We start from the raw sequence: 16,605 nt of genomic DNA on the forward strand, positions 1-16,605 counted from the left end.
TCTTGGTTTCTCTCAAGAACATTTCTGCTGTCTGTGTCTGTGCAAAGCTAACTGAAACATTAAAAATGGTTAAGTCTCCCTCTCTGTCTGTTTTGTTTTTTACATTGTTTTTGTAGTTTTCATGTGATATGCACTGATTTCTATCTTGGGAAGGACGCAAAAAATTGCATAATCATTTAGAATAACAACAATTCCTATAAAATGCATTAAAACTAAAGTTACAAACTTGTTTTAAAAATATAAGGAGTAGAAAGTACTGATAGCTGTGTCAAAATGCAGGGAGTAAAAGAAAGTCAGAAAAATAAATACTAAAGTACAGAGTATTTGTACTTTGTTACTTCCCACCTCTGCTTTCATGACACACAACAGAACTCACAATGAATAACAAATTTTTCAGGGATTGTGAGCCTCCTATAGCCTCTTAATACTGCCGCCTATGCACTAGAGTGCTACTTTAAGGGCAGGTCACGGTTGATTTGAAGGGATGTAAGAACACTAAAAATATACAAAATATACACAGTATGCCTATATCTCAGTATTTATTTCTGGGTAGAAAATTAAAAGAAGTTGTTATTTTTAAAATGTATATTATTATTTAAGATCTAAATTTTAAAGAGCTGCTATAAGTCCAAGCTATATTCAGTCTTCACTCTGATAAAAAGCCTCGTTCTGCATTAGAAAGGTTCAAACAACCAAAGAGCTAATAGAAGAATGAGAAGAAAACACTGAATTCTATTAAGTTTGTCTGATTGTTAAAAAAAAATGCATTATAGAGACTTTAGTACAAAATGGAGAATTGTATAACTCATCTCTGATTAATAATCTCTTGTTTTACACAAACTGTTATTATGTTCACTGTTTGGGTTCATTGTACAGTTTATCAGTTGTTCTCTACTGTTATTGTTATCATTGAATATGACAGGGCTCCCTTAAGGGGAAAGATTGGGAACCACTGATCTAGAGAACAGAAGGGAAGAGAGAGAAAATCATATGTCTAGTGTGTTAGCAAACATTTGCTTCCTTCAGAGACAACTACACGTTGTTACACCTAGGGTTTATTTTTGTAGGGTCATTGGTTTTATTGGTCATGATAACATTGTACTCTGCTGAGATCTCAGAATTCTATGACTTTGCTAAAGGTAGCTTCAACAGGGCAAGAAACATGCACGACTGAGACTATATCTGGAGGTGACCAAAAATATCCCTAATAATCCCTCATTGAAAACTGTGTGCACAATTACAGTAAGTAAAGTAGAAGTTGAAGCACAAAGTGGGTATGAGTTTGTTATTTTTCTACCAAATATGTTTGGATAAAATGTTGATAAAATTGAAATGGGAAAGTTGTAATAAACTGTAGTTTTTCTAAAAGGTGTGTACAGGCTGTTACAGGCAGTGTAATTGAATACAAAGTTAATGAAAGACAAGATAATTTGATGCAAATTCTCTCTAGGGAGCACATGTTAAAGCCCATGTGATAAAAGTACAGAGACAAGAAGAATGGGGAGGGAAACTAGAGGAAAATAACAGAAAGAATTGGATATCCTAGTTTTTAGATCAACAGAGTTACACAAACACACACACACACACACACACACACACACACACACACACACACAGGCACACTCCATACACACGGTAGGTATGGGCTGTATGTTCTCTGATAGCTTATTTCTCTGGCAGTTTATGTGCAGCCATATTGATGGAAGATGGTCCAATTGTCCAACATGTGCAAATGTATCAATCTGAATGCATGCTTAAACCTTTCAGTGGCAGTGAGAGCCATTGGGACTTTTTTTATATTAAAGTCCCCCTCCAGTCAAAAACGAATGAGTGTGAAAACATCTTGTTTTCACATTCATCTACTGAAAGTGCAAAGTTTCTCTGTTCTGATTGAAAATCTGATTTTAAGGGACGGTTCCTGGTCCAGTATGCAACTTGTACAGTGTGATGTAGAAACTTGAAACCACCAGTGCACATACACTGAGAATGGACTGTACAGTGAAGTAACAGACATTTTGTGTCCAGCAGGAATTACTTTAGAAATTAACAAAATTGCTGGAATTTTTAATGAGGTAGAAGGAGTAAATGATTTATATGGAAACTATATTTTTTGTGGAAAAACAGATTAAACATTGTTCCAAGCATAATATTGCATATGTATCTTAATACATGTTTGGAGGGAATCTTCAATATTATTGAAACAGTCATGAAGCTCATCAAAATATTACAGAATATTAGAGTCAAAAGTCAAACTTACCATCCACCATGTCTTGGCAGTGACATCATAACAAAGTTGCCACTTTACTGAGCTGTCTGCTTCGCTGCAGCCTCCTGGCGTAGCTGACATTGCCATGACAACAGGGGGGAACCGTCAAAATGTCAAAAAACCATGGCTCTGGAGTAAAAAAGGGATGCGTGGTAAAACGAAGAGACTAGAGGGCTTTTGTAGCAGTATGGTGTTGTGCTTCTGTTGCTATCCCAGCCTTTTCCTAGTTTGTTGGACAGGATCTTTGTGAGTTCAGTTCCAGTCCCTGTAAATCCCAGTTGTAGTTGACTCCTTACACAAAAAGAAAGTTCTTTATTGGTCAATTTTGCTTCCAATGGGAACAATTGTAATTAATGAATAAGAACTTCAGCTTCAATACAATTAAGGTCTGCTATGTTTTACTTTCAGTAAAATGAAAGAGCTTTACATAGATTCTGTTATTTAAGTGAACATTTAAAGATATGTCTGAAATCTGTGGACCTTCTGTGTTCCTTTAAAATAAGGTCCTCTTGGTTCAATGCATTAATCCAGTCTCAGAAACTCAGAAAACATTTTTCTCTCACAGAGGATGTTTTAACCACAGAGCTTACACAATTTACACCAAAAAAAATACACCTTTGAACTACAGTCATCCTGTCAGATTCAGCACCATTTCTCCTTTCAGTACTGCTGGACACCTAAAACAATATTAGGTAAACATTTTCAAAAGTCCCATGTGTTGCAGCTGTCCACCTATAGAAATTCTCCATACACTGAGCTTCTTACCTGCCACTCTAAGCTGTGGTCCTCCTGCCTCCCACAACTTCATGTAATTCCTCTGCACACCACAGAAAAACTTTTACAGTAAAAGATTCATACAGCAGCAAAAAACAAAATTATTTTGGTTGGATCAATTTCAGATCAAGCAATACTTTATGTACTGCTTTTGTTAATTAGGCCTCTTACTGATTGTCCCCACATATAGCTCTGTCCCACTGTCTTAGTCCTGAATAGATTCCAGTGTTGTTTCTCCAGCTCCTCTCAGCACCTGTCCAAGTCCAACGATGTCTTCACAGAGGGATTCCCAGTTCCCAAGTCCAATCATGTTCCAGTCCCTCTGTATTATTTAAGTGGAAAAAGGCACCAGCCACCGACCAAACCAGCCAGCCAGCCACCCCCTTTCTTGATTCCAGTGGGCTGTCATTCTGAAGAGGCGGCTTAGGAACTAGCAGACACACACAGGCACACACAAGCACACATACATCAAATGTTTCTTACCAGCTGTGTAAACACACACATATATGGTTTTTTCAAAAGACTTTCATCATATAGTTTTTTAAAACACAAATATAAGGTCAAAACTGTTTTTATCATGACATGGTCTGTCCTTGTGTCTGTCCACTGTGACTCAGTGCCCATTTCAAAATAATGGCACTGACCTTTCTCTGTTTGCCTCGCTCTCTCACTCCCTCTTTCCATCTTCCTCATATCCTCTGAACAGAAAGGGTTCTGCAGGGGATCTCAAATGTTTCTGTGACTGTGGATGACGGATGAATCCTTCAGGGTGCCACTGAAAACCCTTCAAGAAAGCATAATATGTTCTAAATGACTTTGGTATTGTCCAGTAATACACTGTCAGGAACAAGCTAGCTATCCCTTCTTATTAATCCCATTTGTGAAAATCCAATAACTATAAAGTCAGAATCAGTTTGACAAAATAATCATAAAGGAATGCTAAATATTTTGAGAATTATGCTTGACTTTTTTATTTCAAGAGTGTCTGAAGTACACAGCTGGTGTCAAGACATGGTTATCCTAGTTTAGCATTAAGACTGGAGGCAGGCAGTTCACCTGCTCTGTGGAGAGTTCAAAAATACACCTACAAACACTCTAAAGCTCACTAATTTACATGATACACTGTTAAATCCATACAGAAACACTAACGTAAAAAATAAAGGTTTGTGGTGGAATTATATGTTGGAACTATTGTATACTACTATAATCACCTGAAAATAAGAACCAGTTACCTAAGAATGAGACATTTCTATCTGCACAGGGAGTGGGCCCTGCAATCTGCAGTCACACAGCTAGATGCCACCAAATCCTACACACTAGTCCTTTAACCATTTATAGGGCACTCATTGAAATACTTTAATTTACCAGTTTAAAATGTCAACCCTTTTTTGATTTTTTAAAAAAAGTTTCAGTTTTAGGCTGAAAATCAAAGTCAATTATGTCTAGGTGGGCTGGCACAACAACAATCTGTGACACAGCAGGCCTCCTCTTCCAATAGAAGGACTGAGCAGATATTCATTCATCTTCATCCGCTTATCCGGGGTCGGGTCGCGGGGGTAGCAAGTTCAGCAGAGGACCGCAAACTTCCCTTTCCCTGGCCACATCGGCCAACTCTGACTGGGGGATCCCGAGGCGTTCCAAGGCCAGTGTTGAGATATAATCTCTCCACCTGGTGCCTGGTCTGCCCCGTGGCCTCCTCCCAGCTGGACGTGCTAGTAACACCTCCCTCGGGAGGCACCCTGGAAGCATCCTCATCAGATGCCCGAACCATCTAAGCTGACTCCTTCCGACGCAAAGGAGAAGCGGCTGTACTCCGAGTCCCTCGCGGATGTCCGAGCTTCTCAGCCTATCCCTAAGGAAGACGCCGGCCACCTTCCTGAGGAAACCCATTTCGGTCGCTTGTACCCGGGATCTCGTTCTTTCGGTCACGACACATCTCTCATGACCGTAGGTGAGGGTAGGAACAGACTCTCTTTTCGTGACAACAGTGCGATACAGGGACCGCAATACCGCCCCTGCTGCCCCGATTCTCCGGCCAATCTCCTGCTCCATTCTATCCTCACTCACTAGAGTAAACTTTCCCAGGGAGGCTGAGTAGTGTGATGCCTCTGTAATTTGCACACACCCTCTGGTCCCCCTTTTTAAATAGGGGAACCACCACCCCAGTCCGCCACTCCTTCGGCGCTGTCCCTGACTTCCAGGCAATGTTGAAAAGGCGTGTCAACCAAGACAGCCCCTCAACAAGTGGCTTTGCCACTGTGGAGTTGTTTGACTACCTCAATGACTTCCCGCAGGGAAATTGATATAGATCCCCCATCCCCCAACAGCCCTGCCTCTATCACAGAGGGCAGGCTTGTTGGTCTTGTCGGGTTCAGGAATTCCCCAAAGTGTTCCTTCCACCGCCCAATTACCTCCTCAGTTGAGGTCAGCAGTGTCCCATCCCTGCTGTACACAGCTTGAATGGTTCCCCGCTTCCCCCTCCTGAGGTGTTGGACAGTTTTCCAGAAGCACCTGGGTGCCGTCTGAAAGTCCTTCCCCATGACTTCTCCGAACTCCTCCCGGTGTGGGAGACCAGCTGTTTTGCTTCCCTCACAGCTGCGGCTGCAGTCCTTCAGGCCTGCCGGTACCCTGCAACTGCCTCAGGAGTCCCCCGGGATAACATATCCCGGAAGGCCTCCTTCTTCAGTCGGACGGCTTCCCTGACCACTGGTGTCCACCACCGTGTTCGAGGGTTACCGCCCCTTGAGGCACCCAAGACACTTAGTCACTTAGAATAGAAGAAGAATAGAAGCTTTGAACATCAACCACTCCGGTTCGATGTCCCCCGCCTCCACAGGAATGTAGGAGAAGCTCCGCCGGAGGTGGGAGTTGAAGGTCTCTCGGACAGGGGCCTCCTCCGGACGTTCCCAGTTCACCCATGCTACACGTTTGGGTTTACCAGGTCTGTCCAGTGGCTTCCCCCGCCACCTAACCCAACTCATGTTCGTAGAGGTCTCCCAGGAGAACGATGGAGTCCCTTACTGGAGCCCTATACAGGACTTCATTCAGGGTCTCCAAGAAGGCAGAATATTCTGCACTGCTGTTTGGTGCATAAGCACAAACAACAGTCATAGTTCCACCCCCCACAGATCGTAGGCGTAGGGACGTGACCCTCTCGTCCACCGGGGTGAACTCCAACGTAGAGGCACTCAGCCGGGGGCTAGTTAGTATCCCCGCACCAGCCCAGGGCCTCACACCTTGGGCAACTCCAGAGAAGAATAAAGTCCAACCCCTATCCAGGAGTAAGGATCCAGAGTCTCGACTGTACGTAGACGTAAGCCCCACCAGATCTAATCGATAGCGCTCCACCTCCCGCACCAGTTCCGGCTCCTTCCCCCCCAGCAAAGTGACATTCCACGTCCCCAAAGCCAGCTTTTGCTGCCTGGGTCTGGTCTGTCTAGGTCCCCTGCCTTTACTGCCACCCATTTGGCATCGCACCCGACCCCAATGGTTTCTCCCGCGGGATGAAGATTCTTAGTCTGGCCCCTCACCTGAGACCACTTTGCCTTGGGAGACCCTACCAGGAGCATGTTGCTCCCGACAACACAGCTCCCAGGTTCATAGAAGCACCCAAACCTCTCCACCGCGATAAGGTGATGGTTCCCGGAGAGGTAGCAGACAGCTGCTGCAAAAGAATATGCCACATCAATATACTATATAAATATATAATAAATAAGCCATAAGCAAATCAAGATCAAGCCCACTTTGAGATATTTGTGAAAGAAAGCTGTAACAGTGAAGTGTATATTAGTATATCACCTATAAAGAAAGTTTGATAATAATCAAATTATTTTTTAATTAAAATAATAAGGGGAGGCTCCTCTAATCGGAAGGTTGTTGGTTCGAAACCCTGGCTCATGCCGCAACATGTCAAAGTATCCTTGAGCAAGATACTGAACCCTGAATTGCTCCCGATGCTGTCCATCGCTGAGTGTGTGAAAGGGTGAATGTGGCATGTAGTGTAAAAGCGCTTTGAGTGGTCGGAAGACTAGAAAGGTGCTATACAAGTACAGGTCCATTTACCATTTACCATTTAACTTTACAGGACGGATTATATTATTATATTATATATTATTATAATATTAAACAATTTTATAAGGAGAACGGTCTAGACATGCTCTATTTGAAAAGTGTCCTGAGATAACGGTTTCACACCATTTTTTACATCATGTTGAGGGCTGGAAGGAGGGGGGTGGAGGGCCAAGCTGGCAGTTTGAGATTCCTGGTGTAGGAGAAACTACAGTGGGTGCAAAAGAACGTGAAAGAAGGAAGGACCTGCAACTGCAAGAACCGACAGAAAGTTAGTCAAAACATTTTTCTTACAGCACCTTTAACTGACAAAGATCTCTTGCAACTGTGTAACATATGACTGTTGTCTATCAAGAACACAGTCAGAAGTAGTGTATTGTTTATATAGAGGTTGTGGTGGGTTAGCAAAGTGTTACTGTGACATAGGGGCCCGCTGTTTGTTTCCTGCCAACAGTCAAGTTGCTTTCCATGACTACTTTCATGACAACCAAGTCATTCTTTTTTTAACAAGGACTGCCCAGGCTCCCTAACCTTAACGATAGTTATTTTCACCCAAACCTTAATCATTCCCCAACCTTAACCAAGTACTGTCTGCATCTAAATCTAACCCTTGACCATAGTGGTTGCAGATCAGAAAATGCTCCTATAAATCTTTTTGTAATAGTGATTTGTATCATCTGAGAAGGCACTGGTTGGTGGCAGAGTCAGGCTGTTTGAGGGGCAGGGGGGAAAAAATAAAAAGGGCACCAGTGTGCTGAAAGTAGTGATGCATTTATGGTGAAACAGCTTCGTCAGGGTTAGGATTAGCACCCTAGAGAGCACTATATTGTGTGTTGACCATTGGAAGGTAACCATATAGGGCATATATCAGTGGCACAGGCAAACTATATTGTCCTGTCAATACAGGCATCAAATCCAAAAACACTGATATGGGTCATTCATCTAATGCAGAATGAATAGTAACTTCTTAATAAACAGTTCTTTGTAAATCAACCAAGTCACAGTGTTTCACCCTCAGCAGAGAACCCTTGTGTAGAGGACCGGTGGTTTTTCAGAGTGTGGTGACAGTGTGGTCAGGTTAGTGTCTATGTCAGCCCACAGAGCTAGGGCCTTCTAGCTGAGGGCTTGAGGTCTCAGGATCAGACAAACCACAGCCCACTATGGAGAAGGTCAGGACTCCTCCACCAAATGTCACACTGCTGTTTTAGGCTCGCTTTTAACTGGCATAATTATTTATGGTAGCCTTGCTCTTCATTGTCCTTTTCAGTGGATTTTTACATTATATTTACGTCTGCAGGAGAGGAGAGGGCTGAAACTTAAACTTGAGGGTTTAGCTATGTGAAACAACCCACCTCCCACCACACACATGCACATAAACTAAAACACAATCTTGTAATTAGTAGTGCAATCAATCAACTCCCAGCTTTCCACCCCCTGAGTTAATTAGCCAATTAACCGCCCTCGGAGGTGTAAACAGCCAATCAGGCTTAAACACAGCAGCCCTAAACCAATCACAGTGTTGGTCAAGAAGAACAACAGAAGATATAGAGATAAAATTACAGGAAAGAATACAAACACACACACACACACACACACACACACACACACACACACACACACACACACACACACACACACACACACTCCATTACCCCAAACCCTGAACAGACCTCACACTTGAATGACAGAGCAGAACAGCCCTTTGTCCTCTCTGTGGCTTTAAAATCTGCTGCACTTTTTCTGTCAATGCTCAACCTTGATCCATTGCTGCTCCCTCTCCACACCACACATGCTCCATAAAAACTGCTTGCATGTATGTTTAAGTTTAGTTTAATTGGAACAGCTATATTTAGTAGTTTAGCAAGCTTAGCAGACATATATTTAATTCAGTATCATTGAACAGAGATTGAAAGTCGGTTTGGACTTTATGTAACATTTTCTGTAAACTCTGATAGCTGTATGAACAGTGGTCATGGCTGGATTTATCTATTTAGGGGCCCTTTGGTTAGTGTTTTTTGGGTCCCTATTTATCCCACAAGAGACATGAACCCCCCCAACAGAACTTAGTTGCAGACAAGATGGGAGGTGTCAGCCACAATGGTTATCCTTATACAGGACTTCTGGAAATGGAAGCCTTTTCTTTATTATTTCCTTTGATTTTTTTTCTTTTGTTTATATGAAAGGCGTATTACTGAAGTCTTTCTACTGAATAATACACAGAAGACCTAGGAGTATAACTGAGTAACGTTTATCTGACATATTCAGCAGTGAAGAACATGTTTAGTTATTAGTTTGCCAAAAAGGTCAAATGGGCTCTTTTTTACATCTTTAACTATAACGATAAGTAATATACTGTAGATTTCAACAAGACTTTTATTGCTACAGTAGAAACATGGTGGTTCAACATTGTGAAGTGATTATACACTCATTAAATACCTATGAATATTATATTCCATTTCTGCCAATAGAGCCTCCTAAATGTTACACACTGGACCTTTAATAGTTGTTTCCACCCAAATATTGCTTTACGATCGGAAAATAAAATTTCAGATTATTCTAAGACCACATATAGCAGTGGTTACATTCAAGATCAAAATGGCTAACGTTACCTCAACTCAGAGGAACGACTCAATCCTGTCCAGCAATACTGTTCAGTCATTGTAGTCAGGAGGATAAATTGGCAACTGAAGTATCAGGACCACCCAGACCATATTTCCCTGGTAACACCTGGAGCAATCATTACCATCCCACAAGGTCAGTGGTGTAGAGGAGATACTAAATCCCTTCCCCCTCTGATGCTCATCATTCATAGTTGTCCAATTTTCATGAATGGATGGAGTAAGGAATACTTCATTCAAAATGCATAATTATGTAGTTTCTCACTCATATGTAGGCCAGTAACAATTGCAAAATCTGTGCTTCTTCTGTGGCTAATGGTTATTTCACTACCATTAGCTAAATATGCAATAGTAGTTACATGTCACTGTTTATAATACAGGGAGTTCAGCCACTTGCTGGATAGACCGCTTAAAAAAAGAAGGTATAAATTAAGAATATTCACACTTCTCTAGGTACCACTACACTACTGCACAAGGTTCTTATGCAATGGAAATGTTGTTCACTACTCCAGTAAATAGGACAAACCTTAGATACAATTTGGCAACAGGAGATATTTTTATTGTCCGTTCAGCTCCTAAGCCCTTTGGCTGAGCTATGAGCCAGAAAGCTAACATTACACAAGCAACTTAAAGTCAATAACAACAGTAAGCCTAATTTGACAATATGTTTATAGCTAGCTATCCGGCCATGCCATTGTCCCAAAATCAACACTTTCACCAACGAATGATAGGCTACATGTAACTTACTGTCAGCCCCAGCCTTGAAACAGTGAGTTGAACGGTAAATGGAATGTGAGTTTATTTAAAGTTTAAAGTTCAGAGGGGCAGTTTAGTTTTTGCAACTTGTTTATTGTTTGGGACTGCCCTCTTTTCTTTTTTTTGTTGATGATGGTAGCGAGTGCTATCTACCAAAATCTTCCATAGGTCTTCAGTTGGGTTGAGATCTGGGGACTGTGAAGACCACAGCATATAATTCACATTATATTCTATAAACAATTCAATTCAATTCAATTCAATTCAATTTTATTTGTATAGCGCTAATTCATAACAAAAGTTATCTCAGGACACTTTTCAAATAGAGCAAACACCATTGTTCATTTCCATATATCTGTACAGAAGCATCTCTTTTCACTATAATTCTTATTTCCTTTAACTACTCATCATCAAAAAACAGAATGTAATTGAAAAATACAATCATATCCGGGGAGTTATTGAGCAGGTTTTAGGACACAACAGCAACAGATGACTGAGCTATAACAATAAAAGAAATATAAAAAAAAATAAAAAACCCAGTAAGATTCAAGAGAATTAATTTAGTAATACTGCTGCTGAGGACCATGAATTAAGATGAACTACTGTTCCCCAGGCCAAAAAGGAACCATCACACTCAGAAATATAAAAACATGAGTTATCTGTAGTACTGTAATATGGTAGTTCTAACAAGTAAATACTACAGTTCTGTTACTGGAGCAGCAGTGATGTAAGTTGTTATATCATTTGTTTTGTGCTTAGTACTATGCAGAGTTGTTATCTGTGCTATGGGCCCCTCTGGTGGTGATAAACAATTAGAGCAGTTCATTAATGTGGAGAACAGGATGGAAGTAGCCCCAACACTTACACTGAGTGAAATATTGAAACCTTTTATGGCTGCACCATTCCATACAATTAACATATTATTGTCTTATGCAACATTTTAACATTTGTTGCCCAGAAGGCTGGAGTTTGGGAAGTGGATTAAAATGATTATGGTTTATGATTTAGGTTTATCTGTATTTCTGTATTTTAGAATAAAACGCAAATAAATTTTTTCTTTTTTCATTTCTGTCTCTAAAATGGAAAAAGCAAATAAACACAGCTCAAGCCACTTTACATTTAATATAACAAACACAGCAGACATTCTTAATGGCTCTCACTAAACTCCATATGCCTTCTCCTCCGCCTTGTCAGAGCAAGTGAAGTGAATGCAGCCATATTCTTCATCAAATAGAGCACTGATAGAACTGTCAGGAGTGAGTAAGTGACTTTGATTTGATAGCAGAGTGGTGGTCTTCAGTTGGGTTTCTACAGATTGGTTTGTTTCATATCACCGTCATCTGTCTCTACACCCTTGTCATAACCCCAGCTCTCATCATCCTCTCTGCAACACAAGAAAACACAGAAACTGACCATCTTAGGGTTATCCAATTACAATAGTGTCTAAAACATCTCTCCTGTACTAGCTTCTCTGCATTGGCTCCCTGTAAAATGTAGAATAGAATTTAAAATCCTCCTCCTCACCTACAAAGCTCTTCATGGTCAGACCCCTTCATATCTTAAAGAGCTCATAGTACCCTATTACCCCACTAGAACACTACGTTCTCTGAATGCAGGGCTACTTGTGGTTCCTTTAGTCTCTAAAAGTAGAACAGGAGCCAGAGCCTTCAGTTACCAAGCTCCTCTCCTGTGGAACCAGCTTCCAGTTGTGGTTCGGGAGGCAGACACCCTCTCCACATTTAAGAGTAGGCTTAAGCTGTTCCTCTTTGATAAAGCTTATAGTCACCTAGAGCCGAAGGTTCTGTCCGAGGTTTCTGCCTCTTAAAAGGCAGTTTTTCCTTGCCGTCGTCACCAAGTGCTTGCTTATGGTGGTACTGTTGGGTCTCTGTAAATAATGTTATAAGGAGTTCGGTCTAGACCTGTTCTATTTGAAAAGTGTCCTGCAATAACTTTTGTTATGAATTGGGGCTATACAAATAACATAAAATGTAATTGAATGCAGTTACTACCGGTAATGTAAAAATGTCAGAACCTAATCCAAGTATCAAAAAATTAAAGTCACATAACTTGATTGCTTTTCATTACTTTTGGATTACCTCAACATAAAATATGCAAATACAAATGATTGAAAAGACAAGAAAAAAACAAAAGAACAATGTATCCTATGAAATGAAAATGGAAAGATTTTTAGGATCCACAACATATCCTCTGCTCTGAAAAACTATAATAATAAATAATCTAATAATAATACAGTCTTATTTCTGTAGTGGGTGACAGTTACCTTTTCTTTGCATCCTGATTATGTAACTCAGTTACATGTAATCTGTTACTCCCCAAGTCTGCATATACACCAATACCAATACGATATGAATATGAAGCTCAATATGAAGCTCAGCAAACAAAGGCAAGTTCTACAGATCTATGGAAAAGTACAATGCTTTGTAATATAGTAACGGAATTTACAAGAATGTACATTAATTTCTGCATTGTTGTGTGTATGAGGCTGTGTGTGTGTACCCAACCTGTTCTTTCTGAGTAGTCTGCGAACAATCAGGATGGTGAAGACGATAAAGAGGAAACCAACAACAGCGGTCAGAGCCACCAACCATGGCTGAAGAGTCACTGACTGAGATCCTGATTCTACTCGTATGCCAGTCTGCACACCTGAACGAACACACACACACAAACACACACACACACACACACACACACACACACACACACACACACACACGCGGGCACACACACACACACACACACACACACACACACACACACACACACACACACACACAATTTTCATATTTCTCAGAATAAATACCATGAAGATGAAGTATGGTTAGACGATATGTGAGCATTAAAGTCTAGATAAGATTGGAATTTGAAGTGCCATTACAGCTGCACCTTAAAACTGAATAAAACGGCACTGCCATATTTGAGATGACCCTTTTCTGTTTTGAGCCATGTTGAAGACAACAGAAAAATTTTACCTTTGTTGGCAGAGCAGCTGGCAGACAGTAGCACACACAACACAAGAAAAGACAGATTCATCCTGAATATAATGGACCACGTCAACTAATGCAGAAAACACACTGGGTTTGGACCTTCAGCTTACACACACCTAACTCTTAATTGTGGTCAAAGTTCACAGTCCAGAGGGAAGTTGTCACAGCAACCTGGGTGTGTGTTATCTACTGTGAATTCCTGTATACTACATGCTACAAAACATGAAGCCACATACAAGAGATCACAAGCTCTGATTGTCTGATTTTCTCTCAGAAACTACAGTGATTGAATTTCCATAAATAATCCAACTGTTAATGTGTTTATTCACACCACCACACTATGGAGCTTTTTATTACACCAGAAGTTAGTATGACGGGCTGTATAAGCGAAGTATTGCATATCAACCTTTTCCATCAACCTTTGCTTATTTCCATTTCAGTTACAGTAAGTTGTCACATATCACATGTGATAAAGGAAGCCTGCAACTTTGTTTCAGAATATATGGCTTGTAAGAACAATATAACTGCTATAATGGAGGCCCAAAACATAGATTTTAACTTGGAGCCACTCTACAAGACTTTAAGATTGTATAATTATGTGGGCACCTATCATTTCAGTGCATATTGTATGGTAGTGGTGCATATAGTATTACCAGTTCAGATCCCCGAGGGCCTGGGGGATAATTCAGCCTTGTGTGTACAGATGCACTGATCTAACCTTTCCTCTCCATATATCAATACCAATACCTCAACTCAGGGTTCCTGCAGATACAGAGAGTCAATCCTACACCAGTGTTCTTTTCAATTCTTTTTCAAGCGTAAAATCTGTATATCTCAGTGCATGGAAGCCATTGGGATCATTTTTATGTAGCATCAGGTAATATGTAGCAACAGGAGTGAAGTGCTGCCTTAACTGAATGGACTCTAGGTCTTTAGCAGATCATGATAAGATACATAAGAAACTTCCAAATACCCTGTTAATCATTATGTATTGATCGGATCTGACATATCTTTGAATCAACATATTTAAGACTTTCTTAATGAGCAGTTTTCTGATTAGCTCTGAATCTGTGTCCATGACTGTAATGACTGAATTAAATGAAAGGAGGCGGTGAAAACACTACCTCTTTTGTCCGCAGGAGCCGCCAAAATCAACACAAAATTAAAGCTCAATATACAGTCTATCTTTGGCAGTGGCTATAATGTAGGCGTTAATGTATGACTTATTACAAGGCGTTACGTCTTAAATCACGACAAATAATATGGTGTAATGATAGAGTACAGTTTGACTTGTACTTTGTGCAGGTTTGAAGCAAGTCTTTAGGCCGTTTGGATTAAGGAGACGATGCCTTTATTCTGAAGAATTCTACCGGAAGAGATATTTTTCGTGCTGCTGGCACCCGGAACACGGACAGTCTGGGTGTGGAAATTAGCGTTCACATCGCAGTGCTACGGACACATCTAATTTAACATACAGGCAATGTCTCGTTTCAAAAGAGCGGGTAAGGTGGACTCTCAGGTGGGCTTCAGGACGGAAAAGACCGAAGCGACTGTTCCTTACGGTCTGCTGAAGGCAGCCAGAAAAAGCGGCCAGCTCAACCTGTCCGGCCGAGGTCTGACAGAAGGTACATTTCACTTAAAGCTAATTTTAGCTTGTTCCAGTACTACTGAAACTATTATTCTGCCTTTGAAATCAATTTAAAGGTCAACACTGTGCTGAAAATTTGGAAGTAACGCTTGGAGTGAAATACAAAAAGAGAAAGATATGAACTGTTCAGATTGTAGGCCAGTGTTTAGCTAATTACATTTAGAGATGTGACTTAATGAATATCCCTCATAATACTAAACTTAGTACTTAGACATGTATTGAGACATGTATACAAATACTAAGCTTGGAACAATAATGTGTGTCTGATGTGTTTTTCCATCTAATTACTACCTCATAAAAAATTCCAGAATCTATGAATGTGCAATTTCCAAAGTTTTCCTGCTGGACACAAGATGTCTCCTACTTCACTGTAAAGTCCATTCTCAGTGGATGTCCACTGGTGGCTTCAGGTTTCTACATCACACTGTACAAGTTGTATACTGGACCAGGACTGACTTCCAAACTATTTGTGATGTCACAAATCATGATTGTAAGCTCCACTCCTTAAAATCAGATTTTCAATGAGCACAGAGAAACTTTCCACTTTCAGCAGATGAATGTGAAAACATCCTTCTAGTGTCAAACTCTGCACATACATCATTCTGTATATACTGGTATGCATATTTTATTTTATATTAAACGTTTGGTGCAGTATTCAGTGTTTTTGTAAGAACAAGAAGAAATGCTGATTTTGGATTAGAGGGGGACTTTAATATGAAATCAAATATGTATACCAGTATATTTTTAAGTTCCGTTTATGAAAGCATATGAAAACAGGATTCATGTGAAGTATCGGTTTTATTGATCATTTCAACCACACCAAATCTTACACCATGAATAGATTGATGTTCCCCTGCTAATATACTGTCCTGTTCACTTTGACATATGAAGATTATATGTACGTAGTATATTACATACATGTGAATTTTATATTGTAATCTATCAATATATGACTTTAAACCATTGGCTAGTAGGGCGTTTCTTTTCCTGCTGTGACATTGCATATGTAGAACTCATTTTCTTAAATTTAAGCCTCCTGTGCTTTGAGGGGTAAATGTATGCCTCAGAAGGTTTAGTGACATTTACATCTGCTGGCTACTGCTGCATGGATTTATTCTGTATTCTGCAGATGACCCATTCGTCTCACAAGCCCTCCCTAAAATGTTTTATTCAAATATTGGCTCCCCTTCAGGACTAAATGCACAAAGTGGCCAATACTGCTGGAGAAGGTGGTGGTACAAGAAGATATCGCAAAATAAAATATTACAAAATATGATAGAAAAAATAAGACTATAAATGAAGGTATATACACTATGCAATATGCAAGTAAGAATGGTGTGCAAATATTTAAGGCTCGGGCTGGTTCAGTCTGTGGCTGAAAGTGCTCCTGAGCTGCCTGAGCTCAGTGTAGAGAGGATTAGAGGGGTTGTCCATGATGGCTTTCAGCTTCCCTCTCATCCTCTGCTCAGTCAC

The 16,605-nt window shown here is 40.5% G+C and overlaps 1 protein-coding gene and 1 long non-coding RNA gene across 3 annotated transcripts in view; one reads left to right on the top strand and one right to left on the bottom strand.

Annotated features, from left to right (window-relative positions):
• Positions 1 to 2,580: 2,580 nt before the first annotated feature.
• LOC127365390 (uncharacterized) lies at positions 2,581 to 11,777 on the bottom strand. 2 transcript variants are annotated; one of them, XR_007885191.1, is made up of 3 exons: positions 10,474 to 11,777; positions 3,685 to 3,824; positions 2,581 to 3,470 (listed from the first exon to the last, which is right to left on the bottom strand). It is a non-coding gene; the product is annotated as an uncharacterized LOC127365390 (long non-coding RNA). The 2 variants fall into 2 exon arrangements; XR_007885192.1 differs by lacking the exon at positions 10,474 to 11,777 and adding an exon at positions 6,571 to 6,704.
• A 2,913-nt stretch (positions 11,778 to 14,690) lies between these two features.
• lrrc40 (leucine rich repeat containing 40) overlaps positions 14,691 to 16,605 on the top strand; it is a 32,143-nt gene continuing 30,228 nt past the window's right edge. Inside the window, exon 1 of the mRNA XM_051403286.1 lies at positions 14,691 to 15,109. Within this exon, the coding sequence (XP_051259246.1) occupies positions 14,965 to 15,109 (145 nt within the window). The 5' untranslated portion in view covers positions 14,691 to 14,964. The remainder of the gene's footprint in view (positions 15,110 to 16,605) is intronic.

Source organism: Dicentrarchus labrax, unplaced genomic scaffold (assembly GCF_905237075.1).
Source record: "Dicentrarchus labrax unplaced genomic scaffold, dlabrax2021, whole genome shotgun sequence".
Classification (NCBI taxonomy): domain Eukaryota; kingdom Metazoa; phylum Chordata; class Actinopteri; family Moronidae; genus Dicentrarchus; species Dicentrarchus labrax.